Source organism: Pelodiscus sinensis, chromosome Z (genome assembly GCF_052426305.1).
Source record: "Pelodiscus sinensis isolate ZL-2025 chromosome Z, ASM5242630v1, whole genome shotgun sequence".
Lineage (NCBI taxonomy): Eukaryota > Metazoa > Chordata > Testudines > Trionychidae > Pelodiscus > Pelodiscus sinensis.
Window position 1 is genome coordinate 30175239 of NC_143085.1, and position 21140 is coordinate 30196378.

Sequence of the window (21140 nt, forward strand, 5' to 3'; positions counted from 1 at the left end):
ATATACAATTAGTATAAAAGCCAAACAGCTATCATTAGTGAATACGGGTTCATTTTTTGTTAATTAAAAAGTAAAGCACAATAACCTATAGACTTGGAAATCATCACATTTACCTAATCATTTGGCTATACACCTGAAAAAAATCGGGCTCTAGGTGTCTCTCAAGCTGAATGCAGGAGAACGGAGGCTCTTTGAATTACTAATTTTTAAAAAATAAGACCTAAGCTTTCTCTTAGTTTTCCCATTTATAACATGAGATTAGCTGTTATTGATATATTTCAGGGGGATGCTATGAGGCAAAATTCATTGACATCTATAAAGTGCTTTTAGATCCACAAATGAAAAGCAAAAAATTCAAAATAATACACAGCATGATAAATTAGTGTAAAAAAATGTTTCAAAATGTTCAGCTGGGATGAAGTCATTATTGTAGAATTCGTGCCTTCTACTAACAAAGAATCACAAGAAAATATCAGTAGTCCTATTACCATAGATATAATTTTAAACTTTAAAAATTAAGATGTATGACAGTACCTAGCTTGTGAGTGAATTTCCCTGTTGAAGAATAACACATAAAACTGATGTGACTATAGCCTAAGAACCCTTAGAGTAACTGTATGTTCTATAAAAAGTGTCCTGGGCAAAATGCCCAAAATGAAATCCACCCTGTTCATCTGCCATCCTGTGCAATATCTAGGCCAAAGTGTTTTTTCTATCTTGCTATGCTCCAGAACTATTTTTAAAGCCAAAAGCTATAAACGTTTTTCGTGAAAGAACAAACCCACAAATTACTCAATGTGCTGTATGCAGATTGGACTGTGTGGCTTTAGAAAACCATTTTACATTGTGTGTATTACCTCGGACAAGGATAGACAAGGTCACAAGTCATAACACTAACAATATAGCAGCACTTTTGTTACAATTGTACTGAGGTTTTTCTTGTAATATTGGTTTTGCAAGTTTAACTATTGCGTAAATTAGCAAAAGAAAGTATTTTATGACAGTCAATTCAAACATCTTTTCAGCTTATACAGACTAGAAAAAATGTAGTATAGCTTGTGCAAACACTGAATTTTCTGTGATTTTTTTCAAGCTAGTTCAGAAAATGCTTTTACAAAATAATCAAAATTCAAAATAACACAAACCAATGTAAGAAAAATATGAATTATTCTCTTGATGGAGCAATTCCAGTGATATTTCGTTTGGACAGCATAATATAATAAAGAACTATGTAAGAGAAAAACCTTTTTTCACATGTGACTATAGACAGCTGTCAGATCTTGATTTTCTGTCAGTTTACCCTAGGGTTGAAAGCAAGCTGCTATTCTCCTCACTTCCATAACTACTTTTAAGGTCTTGAAAAAAGCCTCTGTGGGAGACACAGTATTTGCATGTTCAGTATTTGGCCAAGCATATCTATGTACAGGCAGTCCCCGGGTTATGTACAAGATAGGGACTGTAGGTTTGTTCTTAAGTTGAATTTGTATGCAAGTCGGAACTGGTACATATTGTAGAGGAAACTCTAGCCAAACATTTCTCCAGAGCTCAGTTTTATTCTCCCACACCTCACTTCCCTCAGTCCTTTATTCTCAAGCTGAGGTGTCTGCTGCGAAAAGCCGCTCCACGTCTCCCTGGTCTGCTGGGGGGGGTGCTAGCTTCGCGTCTCCCTGGTCTGCTGGGGGGAAGCAGCTAGTGCGGGGTTGCCTCACCCCGTTTGTAAGTAGGGATCCGAGGTAAGTCGGATCCATGTAACCTGGGGACTGCCTGTAATAATGGAATCAAAGGACTCTGTGGATTAAAGAACTGATTCCAAAGATATTCTATTATTATTCTATAAATGTGGGCCATATAATAAGCAACCCAACCAAAACCATAAAATAGTGGAAACCTTCAGACAGAACACAGGGACAGGGTTGAAACCCCATCCATTTTAGGACATGCAAATCTGGCTTTGATTCAGTGCAGACTCCTGGTTTATAAATGCATCTTTTGGTTTTCACATTATTCTAGTTACATGAAACTTTAAAACAAAAAATAAGCAATAGTAGCAATATGACAATGTTCTATAGATAATGAATCAAATAGCTTGGCAGCATTTCCATAGCTTTAGTTTTCTACACATGTAACATTTTAAAAACACTCCTAAACCTAGGGCCAAATTTAGTGGTAGGGTGGCAGGTGTGACTCCATTTAAATTTAACTGGAAGGGAACTCTTGGCAGACTTATCAGATCTGTGACTGTCCAGTTTCCCCCGGGCCCAACAGCCATGAATCAAACCAAGATTTTCCCACACTCAGGTAATTTATCACTCATCCAATTAGGGTTGCCAGAAATAACCAAAAATACTGCTCACACATACATGCTCAAAAAAAGGGGGGGACCAAAGTTGTTGCGCAAAAAAACAAAACCCAGCATGGCTTTTATGCTTTTTGCCAGTGGCCATCTTGTTTTCTTGATCGGAGCCAGAAGGCAGCTCCCCTGCGGAACCAGGTAAGGGGGAGGCCCGGAAGTAGTGAGGGCTGGACCCGGTTGCTGAGTGTGTTGTAGGGTTGCCAAGTGTCCGGTATTTTCACCTCCTGGCAGAGAAAAAAGATCAGAAAATACCAGACATTTTAGGTGTCCGGTATTTTCTGAAATTTTTTATGGGGCAGGAGGCAAAAATATCGGACTGTCCGGGTCAATACCAGACACTTGGCAACTCTATGTTTAACTGTAAATTACCAATGCTTTCAAATGTGTGAAAGCATACTAAAGCATTATTTGCAGACATGGTAACATCTGCAGTGCCCAACAACTCATCTTGAGCTGGGGGAGAGAGGAAATCTCTTAATTCTTTTATTAAAATATTACATTTACTCTGGTAAGAGGGCTTTAACTAAGAAAAAGATTAGCTATGTTTAGCCAAATTGCATTCAAATTATCCACCTCACCCTTACATAGCACATATCATTGACATATCTTGAAGCACTTTACAAAGGAGCTCACTATTATTATCCCCATTTTACAGACACAGAAATGAAGTGGCTTGCCCAAGATAACCCAGCAAGTCAGTGTGAATAGAAAGGAGTCTATTTTACAGCAGTTATTTACTCATAGATCAAGTCATCTGTTCCTTGCATAAAAACTGAGAATCCCAATAGTGTAATTCACAGACTTTTGTCTACTAGTGAGATTTCTGTTTTCAAGCAACTTAATATTAACAGCTATTTAAGCTTCAAATGCAAAAAAACTGGACAAGAACCATTTCCTGGAGCAAACATTTAAAGTAAACAAACCAGGCTTCTGATAGTCACTTGCTAGCCAACCCAAGGGCCCCCTAAGATACAGAAATTCAATGTAAGCACAGAAAGATTATACTTTTCCTCGTGGTTATTTATATGGGTGGCTGTAATATGAGAGTCTTGTAGCTATGCTATAAAATGAATTGCATAAAAGTCGGACTCATAGTTCTGAGATATATGGGTACCTAGAATTCCAGGGCAGATTATCTGTATACCCCTCCCATTGTATTTAAATATCCACTACCAATGCAATCACTCACACCTGCTCTACTAAATTCCAACTTAGCATCTGAAGGTACCTTAGAAATATTAATGTATTAAGCCTCACAAGACCCTTGCGAGATAGAGAAGTACTTTCATTTTACAGATAGACAAATTGAGTCACAATAATTACATTGACTTTCACAGGACCACACAAAGTCTATGGGACACCTGTGAATTTAGCCCTTCCTTCAGCAAAGCACTTATGCATGTAAACGGGAGCCAAAACCTAGCTTTCCTAATTCTCAGTCCTATGCTTTAATTACAAGACCATCTTTCCTTTCCTTAAATGATACTTTTAAGTAACACATTCTCTTCATATGGTTATGTCACTAGCAGCACTTACACTTTTCAGTGTATTTGGGATATCTGATACAACTAAAGTAGTCCTGGAAAGGGAAATGTATCAGAAATGAACATCCAACATTTCAAAGTCTTTGTTTTTAAAGAATTATATTCTTAGGAACATAGTTATTTTTGTTTCCTCCTATTTCTTTGCTTTCTCTCTTTTCATAATCCTTTCACAAATGAAATTATGCTGTCATACAATACACTAATCCACTATAAGATGTGTCAATTGATATTTACTGTACATAGTTTAGGGCTTGATCCAGCAAAGCACTCAGCATTCTGGCTCCCACCTTGCAAACATATATGTATATTCTGAACTTTAAGCATGAGTAGTTCCATTGACTGCAAAAGCATTTAAAATACTTAAAGCTAGGAATAGGCTGCAGTGCTCTTCAAGATTAAGCCCTTAGCAAGCAGCATAATTCTAATTTATGTTAGTTCAGGTTTTTTTCTGGTTTTTCAATAATCAAATGTCAATTGTAAGTTCAAAAAATTCACAATATTAGGTGTGTTTTAGATCCTGCTTAGAGAGTCACCAGAAGATTAACCCAGCACTGCCCGGCTCTGTGGCTGGTCGGGGGCTGGCCAAGGACAGCTAGGGGTAACTCGGGAAGGGGGGGGCCACACATAATGCATAGCCCTAGCAACAGGGCCGGATGGAGGCATGGGCGAACCGGGCAGCTGCCCAGGGCGCCAACTGATGCGGGGCACCTGACGGCAGCTGTAAGGGGCGTGTGGTGTCCCTTACACCTGCCATCAGGCGCCGCGCGCTCGGCTCCTGCAGCGCCAGCCCGCCTGCATCCCCACGGTGCCGGCCAGCAGTGCCCTCCCCCCGACAGTCACAGTGCCCTACATGGCCCGGCGCACGCGCCAGCAGTGCCCTACATGGCCCTGGGGGGGGGGGAGAGCCTGCGCACCTTAGAGGGGCGGGCCCACTCCCCACGGGCAGGCCCGCGCATGCGCCGTGTGCCTGAGGGCAGCGCCACGCACCCGTGCCCGGGGCGCCAAAATGCCTCGGGACAGCCCTGCCTGGCACAGCAGGGCCTACACAATGGACAGCAGCTACTCCCTGGGGTAGGCAAGGGAGACAGGGACTGTGCTGCTTACCAAAAGCTGCTCCACAGGGCTGGGGCACTTGCTGTACCCTGTGGTCATTCATGAGTACAACTGTTCCCGCTCTTACACCCCTCCCATTCTGTTTGATGCAAAATTGTTCTCCCATTGTTGTGGAGTGAGCAATCTGACGCTGCTTTAAGTTATGGTAAAAGGAAGCTGCATACCTAGTTTGGTGGTCCTAGCTTTTACGGTTTAGAGTTCTTGAACAAACAGACTCTCAGTTAGACATTCAGACAGACACACAAACTCTCTAAAATATATAGGGATGTTATAAGTTTCTACCCTTCAGAGTTGCAGAGAAAAGCTCGAGAACTCTAATGGCCCAAAAAACAGCAGGAAAAAGCTAAAAAAGATAATCCAAAACATTAAGAACATTAGAACGGCCATACTGGGTCAGACCAAAGGTCTATCCAGCCCAGTACCATGTCTGCCGATAGTGAACAATGCCAGATGCCCCAGAAGGAGTGAATTGAACAGGTAACGATCAAGCGATCTCTCTCCTGCCATCCATCTCCATCCTCTGACAAACAGAGGCTGGGGACACCATTCCTTACCCATCCTGGCTAATAGCCATTTATGGACTTAACCTCCATTAATTTATCTAGTTCTCTTTTAAACCCTGTTATAGTCCTAGCCTTCACAGCCTCCTCAGACAAGGAGTTCCACAGATTGACTATGCGCTGTGTGAAGAACTTCTTTTTATTTGTTTTAAACCTGCTGCCCATTAATTTCATTTGATGGCCCCTAGTTCTTATATTATGGGAACAAGTTAATAACTTTTCCTCGTTCACTTTCTCCATACCACTCATGATTTTATAGACCTCTATCATATCCCCCCCAGTCTCCTCTTTTCCAAGCTGAAAGTCTCAGTCTCTTTAATTTCTTCTCATATGGGACCTGTTCCAAACCCCTAATCATTTTAGTTGCCCTTCTTTGAACCTTTTCTAATGCCAGTATATATTTTTGGGATGAGGAGACCACATCTGTACACCGTATTCCAGATGTGGGCGTACCATGGATTTATATAAGGGCAATAAGATATTCTCCGTCTTATTTTCTATCCCTTTTTTAATGATTTCTAACATCCTGTTTGTTTCTTTTACTGCCACTGCACACTGCGTGGACATCTTCAGAGAACTATGCATGATGACTCCAAGATCTCTTTTCTGATTAGTTGTAGCTAAATTAGCCCCTATCATATTGTACGTATAGCTGGGGTTATTTTTCCCAATGTGCATTACTTTACATTTATCCACATTAAATTTCATTTACTGTTTTGTTGCCCAGTCACTTAGTTTGGTGAGATCTTTTTGAAGTTCACAGTCTGCTTTGGTCTTAACTACCTTGAGCAGTTTAGTATCGTCTGCAAATTTTACCACCTGTTTACCCCTTTTTCCAGATCATTTATGAATGTGTTGAATAGGATTGGTCCTAGGACTGACCATTGGGAAACACCACTAGTTACCTCTCTCCGTTCTGAAAATGTACTATTTAGTCCTACCCTTTGTTTCTGTAAAAGACTATTTTTAATATGTTGCATGCATTGTGATATCCCCACATGATAATACAGTCAATGACTGTCACAAAAGTAAGTGATTAAGTGGTGGATTTACTTTAAAAATGTCAGTTTTTAAGCCTATTCCATGACTTTTGAGTGCTTGGGATTATGAGTTTATAAACATGATGCTGGAAATTGGAAATGATGTAAATCAATGCAAAATAAGGTTAACATTATTTTCAACTTTACTGATAATATTACCATTTACTTATTTATTTTTAAAGATTTAGTAGGGAAAAATCTTTCAGATCTAACCAGGCACCAATTTATTTGGGTGTCCCCTGTCATACAAAAAGGAAAAAGAACAAAAGAATGGAAATTTCACAAAATCCTTATTCCAGGATTAACAACTGTGAACATTCAGAAGATAAAAGTAAAGATGTAGTGTTGTAGGTTTTATGTTATTTAATTCTGGGCGAGGGAAAAAGCTCCACAACTTAATCACTTACTTTTGTGACAGTCATTGATTGTGTTATCATGTGGGGATATCATAATATCATCATATTAAAAATAGTCTTTTACAGAAAATTATTGTAGAAAACAAGGTATTAAATGTGAAGAAAAGTTGTTAGCAGCAACTGTCTGAAGGTACCTAAAAATCAACTAAATTATTAATAATTAAGAACACTTGGATAATATTAGGTTAATCAAAATTCCAAAAAAGGAAACCCCCCACCCAGAAATTAAGAACTGAATGCAGATTCTGAACAAGCAGTTTTGTTAATACATGGTCACTATCACTGCCTCAGCACCACAACCATATAAAATCTTGAGTCTTAGTACATAGGTTTGACTAAGGAACAGATGGTTAATTTTCAAGCCAGGCCAATTAACATGATAAAGGCCTTGTGAGCAATTAAAATTCTGTCAGGGAAAGTTCTTGGCATGACAGGTTTTCAGTAATCTTTTATCAGATCTCAATGTTTGAGCCAGTATAGACATTTTTACATATGACTAATGACTCATATACTAAGGACAAACTTTTAGAGAAAAACCAATTATTTTGGTATATTGAAAAGAAAATTATCCTACAATATGCTTAGACACACCAATTACAGAAGTTCTTCATTAATGTTGTATAGCAGGTTTCTTCTAAGATGCTTGCTGCTGGGTAGGATAGGATCTTACAGCAAACATTATTAATACCAATCAGAATATATTTAATGAGAAAGTGTTTCCAGTTATCACTGAAAATATGCAGATCAATAAGATTAATGCTTTATGGGTGCAGAGAGCGCATTAGTTGTGTGAAGCCATATTTTATGTCTCAATCACAGCATACATTCTGTTCCAGAGGTGGTTAATGTCTTACAGCAAGAGCTTTTGGCCTCCGTAGCAATTCTATAGACTGGTCGTCTTTGTACTCACAGTAGGATTGACCATAACATTCATTCTCCCTATTTAATTTATTTATAGAACTTTTGGCAGAAAGGATTAAAAGCTAGAAAGAGATGGCTCTATAACAGTGGAAAAATATATCCCAAGTCTCTGCTTAAACCTATTAACACCTAATCTGCGGCTCCTTTATGACTACACTTTTTAAAAGTTATCTGATATTAACAAAAGCTTATTTTTATGGGCTCACACTGATTAGGACATAATTGGGGCAGAACACTTTCAAGGCAAAGCCTCTTTTCTCACCATATTTGCATACAAAACGTATCTGCTTCTGCCTTTTTTTTTAGGGTGGGGAGGGGATGGAATGGGGTGGAGTATTGCATGTACAAATAACTAAATAATTCACCAAGAAAACGAGTTGCTTTAACTCAACTATATGTTTAAAAATCCATGGGAATTCCTAGACTACATTTTCAATATGTTCTTTTTTACTTCATCCACTGTGGGTAAACCCAGCTTTGACCCTATTTAATTTTGATACCCTGGGAAAGTCTAGGTTCATGCAGTCCTACATTGAACCCTGAAAAGTACAATGTGCTGTGAATAAAGCTAAAAATATCACAGGTTTACCTAGGATCACTTGTAATTGAACCATCTACCCTTCTAAGTGTCAAAATTTGATTCCCTAATTTTCAGGATCTGACAGCTGCAGCTAACAGCTTGCCAGCTTTGCCCCTATGTTCATTGTACTTTTGTACAAAGCATTTAAAAGATTTCACAATCCCTGCAGCAGACAGACAATTTAGCTCTAGCATTTTGTAGTTTGGTATCGAATGAACCAGTATCTCCCTGCTGTTGCCTGTAAATTCCATCTGGCTGTGCAATTTCGTGAACTAGCTGTGTCTGGAAAGCTGTATGTTCCCCTTCATGGTTAGAGAAGATGGCAAAACACTGGCTCCCAAAAACATAAGTCAGAATTGACCTTTCAGTGGATGAAGAGCTAAGACCACCTCTGCTGGAGATACAATTGTTGGTATGAGAGTCCAGGCAAAGAAGGTATGTATTTGAATGCCAAATCCAGCAAGTGCCTTGCCATACGGGGATACAGAGGCACTAAGAGTGCAATTTGATAATAAATTATGAAAGATGTTAGATAAATGTTTCTTATTGGGAAGACTATTGTTGCGTTAGTAGCTAGCATCATTAAGACTATATTTAATACCTTGAAAAATCATATATAAATACAAAATATACTCACCTTGTGCAGTAACTGTAGTTCTTTGAGATATGTGTTACTGTGGGCTCTCCAATTCAGGTGCACATGCACAGGTGTCTTTGATTGAAGAATTATCCTAGAAGTGCCCATCTGGACCTTGCATGTACCCTACATATCCTTATGTCCCATAACAGTGGTGGGCAACCTGTGACACACATGCAGCTCGCTAGGGTTCCACACCTCCTGTCTGTCCCCTTCTCGTACATGGGGGCACTGGAGCCCCACACTTCCTATTCTTTCTCCTCCTTCCCAAAACTTTCAGAATTTCATGAATTCACTGATTCGCACTCTGATTCGCCCAATTCCTCTCCCATCCTCCCAGAGCCTGAATGCCATTAATCAGCTGTTCAAGATCTGGGAAAGACGAGGAAGTGTAGAGATGGAGCATGAATCAGCAGCTCTGAAATGCACAAGAGTCTCCAGAGAGGGCCCCTCCCACACAACAAACCCCTTGGCCCAAGACCAGAGCCTGTACCCCAAACCCCTACCCCAGCCTGGCGAAGGTGAGTGAGGATGGAGGAGAAAGGAGGATGGAATGAGCCGAGCAAGGCCTCAGAGAAGGTGTGGATATGGGGCAGGGCCTAAAGAAGGAGCAGAAAGGAAGTGGAGCAAGGGTATTTGGGTTTGAGGTAGATCTTACATTGCACTTGCATTGAAAAAGTGATCTTGCAGTTTAAAAGGTTGGAAACCACCGCAATGATGCATCCAGAGACCCATTTAAAACAGGGGTTGGCAATAATTTTTAACAGGGGGAGGCACTCCAAGATTTTGGAAAGTGGTTGAGGGCCGCACTCTTGCATGATGTTAATGGAGGAGATGCAGGGTCTGGGATCAAGGTTGGGTGCAGAAGGGAACTTGGAGTAAGGGACAGGCATGGAAGAGAGAGACTGGAGTCTGGGAGGGAGTTGGGATGAAGCAGGTGGTTGTGACCTAGGGCAGGGGACTGGAGTGCAGGGGTTTGGGATGTGACCTAGGTTGGAGGGGATTGTGACCTGGGACAGGAGATTGGGGTGCCAGATCTGGTAGGGGATATAGGTGTAAGAGGGGGACAGAGGGTTTGGGTATGTTGAGTGGGGAGGTAGAGAGTTGGGGCAGGAAAGGGTTGAGGTGCCAGAAGTAGGCTGTGGCCAGAAGACTTTCTTGTCAGCTGCCAAACTAGCCTGCCTGCCTGCCGTCTTAAAATGTTTCCCAGCCTGCCTGCCTCCATGGCCACGAGCTTCATGAATAACTGAGCAGAGAGGAGGAAGGCGTGATTCTTCCTGGCTCCCTGTTACACCAACAAGCAGCTCACATTGGCTGGTTTCTGCCAGAAACTGGCCAATGGTAATGTGCTGGGGGTGGGGCAGCTCCTAAAACTCTCCCCCTTCCCCGTCCAGTTTTAAAACAGAAATGGAACCCTGCAGCCATGTTTCTGCAAGGCGCAGGGGCTGCAAGGCAAGCTGGCAGCCTGCCTAGGGTTCCCCACTGCCTCTGCGGGCTGGATCTGGTGGCTTGTTGGGCTGGATCCAGCCCGCAGGCCCAATTTTGCCTAGGCCTGATTTAGAAAGTCTCTGAGTGAAGATAAAGTATCCATTAGACTTATCTGCATCAGAAACAAAGAGTTTAGGAGTCTTCCTGAACAGCTTAGCTCTGTCCAAGTAAAACGCTGATGAGCTCTTAACATCAAGTATATGGCAGATTGCTGGGAAGCACTCCACTGGGGCTGGGCATCGCAGCTCTGGCTCCACTGCAGGAGCCAAAAGCCACCCTCCTCAGCATTGCCAGTCTGCCAAGTGCAGCTGCACCCAGCAGGCCTACACTGTTACCTCTCGGTCCCCTAGGCCAGGTCCGGGGAATGCTGTTGGGGCCGGACAGCCTGTACTTTCCCCACCCCCATCTTTGGGCAACACCATGGAAGTCTTCTAACAAAATAAGAAAATGACATTGAATGCAACTGGCAACTGTAGATTTCTCTTACTCAAGTATACAATACAGAAATCTGCAGTAACAAATTATAAACCCAGTTAACTAATTAAACAAGACATACAGATTAGCTAAACTTTTTTTCTAGCAACATCCAACACAACAAACAGCTTGGAAATTTACTTGTCAAATCACACATACTAAAATGCATAGAGAGACTCTTGGAGAATGATGTATTGCAAAGTGAATTATTTAAGTTATTAACCAGCTGATCCACCAAGCCCCATCTACATTTTCATCTAAATAATTTTCTCCCAATAAGCAGTTTTTCTTATGAGGTTTCATTCTTACAACTAGGCCCTTGCACTGCTTGCACTTGAGACATTTTCCTTTTTTAGTCAGGGAACAAATTTCTTCAAACAATTCCCAGATAGGGTCTCTCTGATGCGCAGACACCATGAGCTTTTCTGTGGCAAATGTGGGGGAATATAGAAAGCTGTGTGTGCTGAATAAGGCCTGTTTTTTTTTCCAGTCTACTTCACTGTTCCTTTTTATACTGCCTCCACCCTTTCCTATACAGGCAGTCCCCGAGTTACGCGGATCCGACTTATGTCGGATCCGCAATTACGAACGGGGTTCCTCTCCCTGGTCTCCAGCAGACCAGGGAGAGGAAGCAAAGCGGCGGAACACGTGGGCAGCGGACAGGGCTGTCCGCTGCCCACGCGCTCCGGGGCTTGGCTCTGCTTTGCCCCCCCCCCCCCCCGGTCTGCAGACCAGGGAGAGGGGGGGGGCAAAGCAGAGCCAAGCCCCGGAGCTCCCGGCCAGCTGACAGCCCAGACGCGTCTGGGCTGTCAGCTGATCGCGCGCTCCGCGGCTTGGCTCTGCTTTGCCCCCCCCCCCGTCCCCCTGGTCTGCAGGCCAGGGGGAGGGGGGGAGCAAAGCAGAGCCAAGCAGAGCCAAGCTGCGGAGCGCGAGATCAGCTGACAGCCCAGACGCGTCTGGGCTGTCAGCTGGCCGGGAGCTCCGGGGCTTGACTCTGCTTTGCCCCCCCTCCATCCCCCTGGTCTGCAGACCAGGAGGACGGGGGGGGGGGGGCAAAGCAGAGCAAAGCCGCGGAGCACGCAGGCAGCGGACAGCCACGGCGCATCTGGGCTGTCCCGCTGCCCCCGTGCTCCGTGGCTTTGCTCCAGACACCTGTGGTACAGCAGCTGGGGCGCTGCCAGTTGGTCCCGTAGCGCTGCTCCTCGGTGCTACTGGACCAACGCAGCAGCACCCCAGCTGTTCTGCCCCAGGCGTCCTGATTCAGCCACTGCTGGTCAGATTCAGCAGCGGCTGAATCAGGACGCCTGGGGCAGAGTAGCTTGGGTGCTGCTGGGTTGGTCCAGTAGCGCCGAAGAGCGGCGGCGCTACTGGACCAACCCAGCAGCACCCCAGCTGCTCTGCCCCAGGAGTCCCCAAGTCAGCCGCTGCTGAAACTGACCAGTGGCTGACTACAGGAAGCCCCTGCCCCGGGCTTCCTGGAATCAGCCGCTGATCAGTTTCAGCAGCAGCTGACTTGGGGATGCCTGGGGTTCTTAACTTGAATCTGTATGTAAGTCAGAACTGGCGTCCAGATTCAGCCGCTGTTGAAACTGATCAGTTTCAGCAGCGGCTGAATCTGGACGCCAGTTCCGACTTACATACAGATTCAACTTAAGAACAAACCTACAGTCCCTATCTTGTACGTAACCCGGGGACTGCCTGTATATTGTGTCTTGGACTTTAAGACATCTTAACTAATTCCTTTGCCGTGCTTGGCCAAGGTCCACTACATAAGCACAGAACAAAAACAATCCTATCCAGTTTGTGGGTTTCCTTAGTCTGCTGGGAAACAGAAATTGGAAGCCTAAAACTTTCAAGAGGAGCTAATAGTTATGTGATTGTAAATGTATGTAAAGCATGTTTGTGATGAAATTTAATTGTAACAGTTATTTTTTAATGACAAATTTAGTGTTTTATTGATTTTAAAAAATTAAAAATCCAAATTAAATAATTATGTTTTAAATAAAAATGCAATTAAAAGGGTTTTTTTAAATCATTGATTTTTATCCACCCTGATTTAAGACTGGTTAGATGTGATGAAATGAGATCTCTACTTAACATACAATAACTATTACCTAATCCTTTCCTTCCCACACATTTGTTTGCCATATCCACCAGGGCTGTCATAATTTAGACTGCAAGTTTCTTGGGGGACTTTTCAATGTGTGTTTGTACAGTGCTAATACAATGGACCTCAGTTCTGGATTCTGGTTCTTAGAAACTACTGCAATACTAATAAATAGAGTAAGATTGTAGAAAAAATGTATTATAGTGTGATTCATTATTGAAAAATAGTGTGTGCACCTTACAGTCTGCATCCAAACATGTTGTCTGTAAAGGAAGAAGCATGTACGTGTATGAGCATATCTAAACACAGGTAACATCTTATATTCAAATATTTTCTTCTGTTTAGCTTTTCCATTCTGGGCCACATCCCTTGCTCCATGCCAGCATTTCCCAAACTGTGGTCCGCGGCTCAGTACTGGTCCTTAGAAAAAATACTGGGCCTCAGAAAAATTTTCGTGAGAGCCCACCTCGCTGCCCGCAACCCCCAAGATGAACGCCCCGCTGAACTCCCAGTGTCAACGGAGGTAGCAAAGGCTTCCTGCGGCATCAGGGGACAGTTCTGCAGCTGCGCACCAGGTCTCAGAAGCATGCGAGCTGTTCTCCCCCCTACCCCAACAGCTGGCGCAGTACCTAAAATGCCAGTCCATCACGCACTGGGAACTTTGTTCCCCTGCTGCCTTCCTGTGCGCGGAGGAGTGACTGGGGATCCGGGACTGCACCGGTTCCAGCTGCTCAGGCGGTGCATGCTGCCATGGGGAGCGGAGGAGCAAGGCGCACACTGCCCGAGCGGTTGGGGCTGGCACGGTCCAGGACTCCCCCTTCCCCCCACGCAGGAAGATATCAGGCGTGCAACGGATCAGTGTGGTACCACGCTGCTGTTTGGAGGACAGAGGAGCAGCCCGCGTACTTCCTGGGCCTTGGCAGATACAGGATCCCCAGGTATCCGTCACTGTCCCCTCCCCACCCCCCAAGACCTCAACAAGGGCCCTGTCCCTTGCCCCAGCACTCATTGGCACCCTTCCCCAGAACTCTGTCCCAGCACCCACAAGCACAGTTGGGGTCACATTAGTGAAGTTTGAGGGCTGTGTTTTTGTATTGCACTTGAGTAGCTCCGACTGACTTTTCTGTGGGCTAAAGTTAGCACTGGGGGCTTTGGGAGGACCAGAAACAATTTATTTGCATATTCATTATTTGCTTAATTAATATGCAAATAAATGTTACTGGTCCTCCAAAAGCTCGTGAATGGATTTACTGGTCCCCAGTATGAAAAAGTTTGGGAACCTTTGCTCCATGCTATGACCCAGCCATGTAACCTGCATATTTTATCACCAATCATCTCTTTAGTGCCTGAAACAAAGCACCCTGAATTTAATGTATTATCTTGCTGTCTAACAATTCCCAGATTAAAACAAATTGTTCCTATCAGATCTTGCCACAACATGAAGTTTCTTTTGTTTACTTTACAGTACATAGATAGGCAGTAATTTTCATGGAGATAAAACAGAGTTTGTGGATATCTTTGTTGTAAAAAAATTGCTGCTGAGTAATTAATCATTTCTTTCTGAATAGTGAGAACCTAATGAAGCATAGATTGCCTGTATCCAAGTTTTATTAAAAAAGTTGTCAAAGATTCTGACAAGTCAGACCCTAGGGCTAAATAGCTGGTAAAAAGAAATCCAATTCAGTGCTTTTGTTATTATTACTACTGATATTGCACCACAGATCTGCATAGTGCTTTACAAGACAGGAAAGACTAATAGCTTAAAGACTGGCTCTTGCAGACTTATTACTTGGGTTTTACTAATGTGACGATGCTCCTACAGTCAATTAAACCATTCACCGTACTAAACACTATCCTCATCAGTAAGTTCCTGTTGTGGCTCCACCTGTTTTCAGCAGAAGTTAGGAAGGAGGTGGGCAAAGGGCAAGTGGGAAGGAAGTCTGAGTAAAAGTTGAACTAAAGTAAGGTGTCCCTCTTGAGGATTAAACATTTATTTTATTACTTATGTAAGAGTATAAATATGCACAAGTGCACATATCCATACATACACATTTAGTTTGTAAAGCTCCTCTGAAGAAAAAGTGATATTTGAGGAAAGAGTTAATGAAGGAGGCATGGCTGATGGGATCTGGAAGGTAGTTCCTCGAAAAGTAATATAAGAAGGCTAGATGTGGGCATGCCAAAAGATCACCAAGGCTTATTCCAGATAAGCAGTACAGATAAGTAAAGAGCAGATACATGACAGTGAAAAGAAATGAGAGGTAAGAAGCTGGATTCAGCTAAGGCAGGCTTTGTCTCGCTGACTGTGCCTGTCTCTGTTCCCTTCATATGGGCGTCAGTTTTTTCCACATGACAGGAAGTGATATATCAGGAAAGTTAACTTGGCATGGCAACAAGCTGTTGCCCAGCTACAGCAGCCAAACACTTTTCAAACATCTAAGAAAAAAAAAGCTTCTTTGATGTGGGCAGCTTCAAATAAAGCTTAGCCTGAGCCAATCTGAACGTAGAGTCAAAAGCTGTGTTACAAAGAAATGTCAAGTGTGTCTGGGAGAAAAGAAAAAAAGTGAAATGTGTCTGGATAATGAACAAAATTGTACTAAATTATGTTTTATGTCATCGTTGATAATTTCACTCTGTGATGCTGTGTCCTAAAACGAATAAAATGTAAATTTGTGGATTTTGTATTGTATATCCCTTAGTAAATTTGAACTACATGACATATCTGAATTCTGATTCCTTGTGATTAAACCATTATTAGCAAGACCAAACCACTATTTATCACCATTTCAACAAGATCAACTCTTATATTATTTTGACTTGTGACACTAAAGAGATATCAACAAGTCTAGTAAATATTATATATGAATATTTATATACAGTTTGGGGAAAACATTAACTACCTGAAAATAGCTGCAAATTAAATGTTTTAAAAGCTTTGTTGTAGTATAAACTATGGAAAATATTAGGGCTGTCAAGCGAATAAAAAATTAATCACAATTAATTGCACGATTAATCATGCGGGCTGCCCTTTTGAAACACTGCAGCGGCATTTCAAAGGGGCAGTGCTGTGGAAACCCGGGATCAGCTGGAGTTGTCAGCTGACCCCAGGCTCAGTGAAGCTGCCCCTTTAAAATGCTGCCTGTGTGGCAGCACAGCAGGAGCCCGGGATCAGCTGGAGTCCCCAGCTGATCCCGGGCTCCGCTTGTGCTTCCCTTTTGAAATGCAGCAGCAGTGTTTCAAAGGGGCAGTGCTGCATGGAGCCCAGGACCGGCTGGAATCCCCAGCTGACCCCGGCTCTATACAGCGCTGCCCCTTGACAACACCACCCCAGTGTTTCAAAGGGGAGCACAGCAGGAGCCCAGAATCAGTTGGAGTCTCCAGCTGATCCCAGCTCCATGCAGCTCCATGGTGTTTCACAGGGGCAGCGCTGTGGGAGCCTAGGGTCAGCTGGAGCCTAGGATCAGCGTTTCAAAGGGGCAGCGCCACACAGCTGACCCCAGGCACTGCCCCTTTGAAACGAAGTGGCATTTCAAAGGGACAGTACTGCTCAGAGTCCGGGGTCAGCTGGGGACTCCAGCTGATCCCAGGATCCTACTCTGCTGTCCCTTTGAAACACCTGGTGTCGTTTCAAAGGGGCAGTGCTGCAGGAACACCTACGATTAACACATTAAAAAAATTAACGTGTTAATTGTGCTTTGCATTAATCGCAGGTGTTAATGCATGTTAATTGGCAGCCCTAGAAAATATTATTAGATTTTCTGAAATTTAAAAAAATCTGAAAACTATATTTGGTATCAAATTCTAAATTATACTTCATAAGAAAGCAGAGACTTAAAACTATCACTTTCTTTTATATGAACATTCTATAAAATATCAGTAAACTACTATAGTAACGGTTACCAAATTGTAAGTTCAACTGGAAATGCTCCATCTTTTATCTTCTATCATCCTCCCCAACTTCCTTGCTACTTCAGCTCACCTCATCCCCTTTCAAAACTTCTGTGCCATCCAACTCACGGGTCTGGTTTGCTTTCTGTAGCATTTGCTTCTCCATGTTTGACATCTCCTCCTTAGCAGTCTGAAGCTCTTCTGCTTTGGCTTCTTTCTTCCGAGAAATGATGGATGCCTGTGGGTTCATTAAATATCAGCTCGGATAAGTATGTAAAAAGTGCACTTGGTCACCTATGTTTAGCCATCAATAAAATCTAAGTTAAATTTTAAATTTCATATGTTGTAACATTGAGATTGTACAGATAATTGTAGGGAGGAATTGTCTATTGAGAAAATGTTGTTACTATGACCATTTGTACCTATATAGGAAGTAAAAAACAACAATAGAAATGGATTCAATCCTGAATCCGTTTTGGGTAATGGTTAAAACTATCATTGACTTCACTGGAACCAGGATTTCACCCAGAGTTTTTATGTTCCAGATTCACATTAACAATTATATTCTGGATTCATATTAATATTTTTACATTTGCCTTTAATTTTTGTATCTGAATTTTTAATTTTCATTAAAGAAAATAAGGCATAGATTATTGCTGCTCAGTTTAATTTTAGTCTTTTTTAGTGCATATATAAGATGCACTAACCAGGCTTAACTGGAAAGGTATCCAAGATTTTGAAAGATTTCACACGTCATAATATGGGTTTTTATAACTCCAACCTACAGAAATACGTATCATGTAACTAGCAACAGAACTGAGCCATTAAATATCTGCAACCTAGAAAAAGATGAGGAAAGAAATAAAGGATTACAGGTTATTTTACCTATTTGAGCCGCATAGAGACAGATTGGTTTTTAAATGAAATTTTTACACCACATATACTATATTGTATATTTAGTGTTGCCTACTATTTCATGGAAAAGTGAATGTGTTTAAGAAGGTAATTAAAATGCTTTTATTTTTCTCATATATTTTATATCATAGTTTTATTTCCCCAAAAATCAAACACCAATATTAGAACAAGCAATCTAGTGTTTTCTGCATATTAAAACAAAACACAGTACAATGTAGGTATCGTTAATGCTAGAGTCTCCTTACTGAATGAAAGAAATGTCTTCCCTTCCCCCCCAAATATATTTATCAGAAGTGATTCTGTGTACATGGCATCTCAGCTCTTAGCTTCTTATCGACAGAGACAACTGTGGTAATTGCCAAACCAGGATCTAGGTTTTTATCTTTTAGGTCTTATCTACACTTGGAAATTACCAATATAGGTGTTCCAAAATAAGCCCCAATGTGAATATTCTGATTCCAGATGGGCTATTTAAGTAAATTTCCAAGAATAGACTAGCAACTTGGGAAATGATCATGGATTGTGCCCTAACTTCCATTAATTTCTACAGAAAAGTGCCCTCAGCTCTAGGTGTTAGTTCTAGAATACAGACTCTCTGCTGCATCTAGCACACAAAGCCTAAGGGTGTGATACTGTAATTGCTTATTATCAGGCTTAGTTCCATTGCATTCAATAGAACTATGCCCACCACTAAGTGGGTGCAGGATTTATGTAATGCAAATATACTTCTGTTCAAACTTGCGTATTTATACTTTATATTTTTCTGTTTAATTTAGTTTTGCATAAAAAAGACATCTCAAAAGTGTAGATATCAGTCAATCTGAGAGGATTTTGCTCCTTACAATAGAGCTTTTGTTCTTACCTGTTGTCGATACATGGAAAATTTACTATCAACAGGCTCATATTTCATCATTCTCTTTTCAATCAGTTGATTAATTTGAGCATTGACTTCATTTATCTGGAATAAAGAGCAGAAGATTGAGAAAATGCTTTTTTATTTCTAAAGGCATTAACTCTATGTTGCAATGGACAAGAGGGTATGAATTTCCTTATATTGTTGTTTTCTAAACATTTTAATGCCACGATCCCCTTTGGGCTAACCTCTGCTAATGTAATTCCCAGTCTGGGACCAGGGATTGAGAGTGAGTCTACACTATGAGGGATGCCCCCTAGAAATGTCTCTTATGGTATACTGGGGCAGGGGAAAAAGGACCAGGTCCTACCCTGGACGGTGAAGTGTTGGGAGTGGCAGACTGGGCTGAAAGAAGAGTTAAACATTGGAAAGTGGTGAAAGGGACTTTTTGAGATGGGAGTGAGAAGGGATAGGGATGAAGCAGGCTTCTTTGTGAAGTGGTGAGGAAGATGAGCTTACTGTGGGGGGTAAGTTAGCATTAGCCAAGCTCAGGGAGAGGAATCAACATTAGTTGCAGGTGGCGATCAGTTAGGTGGAAGGCATGAACTCATGCTGCAGACCTGGATACACCCATCTGGCTTTCACAGCACCTGGTACCAGCAGGCTGTGTTATAATCAAAGTAAAACCAATAACACCACCATGTACTGCCATACACTGGTATATACTTCAAGGAAGACACTATCATTAAACACAAATTAGATCTGAAATAGCGGCATTTTGGAACCTCTGTCATCCACGGCAATGTGTTTCTTATAAATCAAAATAGCACTCATGATTTCAGGCACTTCTGCTAGACATGTCTAGTACCTTCCTTTCCCTCGTGCACTGTAGGCACATGGTGATCTTTCCATTGTTACAGATTATTTTTCTTCTCACTATATTACTTCTAAATTCACTATCCATTTGGAAGTTTGTCCTCTTTCATTACACATGGAAGGTGTGGAATACTTGACTATTATCATAGTGTGAGCTAAATCATCACTCTTTCCATCGCCACCTTTCCTCAGATCTTCAGATAAAGGGAGGAGTTTAATTACACCATTCCTAAGCAAATATAGAGTAGCTTGTACCCATAATTACTGTGACAGTTAAATACTAGCATTAAGATCTATTACAAGGACATGCAGGGTGAAATCCTGGCTTCACCAAAACTCCCATTGGCTTCAATCAAGCCAGGATTTCACCCTGTTTTTTCTACCCATCTTTCATGGGCCATGCCTGAGGTATATGGGGATATCATGAAGGGTCACCTTTAGGCTGGGAGAAAACATTTCTCTAAACATTTACAAAAATTATGGAGTCACTAGCCAGTTTTTCTTATACTCATCATGTATACGATTGAACAATATTTTACTTTTTCTCTAAGGGTGTGTCTACACAGCAAAGTTATATCTGAGTAATGGTCATTATTCCGAAATAACTATGTGAGTGTCTACACAGCAATTCTGTTTGAACAATATTTTACTTTTTCTCTAAGGGTGTGTCTACACAGCAAAGTTATATCTGAGTAATGGTCATTATTCCGAAATAACTATGTGAGTGTCTACACAGCAATTCCGTTTGAACAATATTTTACTTTTTCTCTAAGGGTGTGTCTACACAGCAAAGTTATATCTGAGTAATGGTCATTATTCCGAAATAACTATGTGAGTGTCTACACAGCAATTCCGTTATTTCAAAATAATGGATGGCTTATTCCCACTTCTGTAAACCTCATTCTACAAAGAATAACACCTATTCCAAAATAGCTATTTCAAGTAATACCAGGTCCTAAGTCAAGTCAGCCACTCATACCTTTTCTTTTCTTTAAAAAAAAATAAGATAATTATACTTGGGAATGAAAAAAAGGTTTAGGGAACAAATAAGAAAAAAGACAATAGTTTGGTTTTGATTCAACATACCTTCGTTTCAAGTTCATTGAGATCAGACTGACCCATAGCTGGCTCTGAAACCACTTTTTGAAGGAAATACAATGATTGCTTCTTACTTTCTAGTTCTCTAGGAAATTTTTCAGTGCACAGATATGAATTGAACTTTATCTCCTCTTCCAGTCTCTTCATTAAGCCTTGAAAAAAAAAATTGAATCAACATGCGTCTAAACAAAGGAATGTAGAGAATAATTAGGGTTCACTCCATAATAACTGTAATTTAACCAACACATCAAGTTATTTAACAACAGATTACAATAAT

At 41.6% G+C, this 21140-nt stretch overlaps 1 protein-coding gene across 4 annotated transcripts in view; it reads right to left on the reverse strand.

Moving 5' to 3' along the window:
• Window positions 1-21140, reverse strand: part of IFT81 (intraflagellar transport 81) — a 72800-nt gene that overhangs the window by 24050 nt on the left and 27610 nt on the right. For all 4 annotated transcript variants that reach the window (XM_075898600.2, XM_006135167.3, XM_075898599.2 and 1 more), the window contains exons 9-11: window positions 20852-21015; window positions 18899-18994; window positions 17213-17359 (exon numbers count right to left, since the gene is read on the reverse strand). In XM_075898600.2, the coding sequence (XP_075754715.1) occupies window positions 17213-17359; window positions 18899-18994; window positions 20852-21015 (407 nt within the window). The remainder of the gene's footprint in view (window positions 1-17212; window positions 17360-18898; window positions 18995-20851; window positions 21016-21140) is intronic.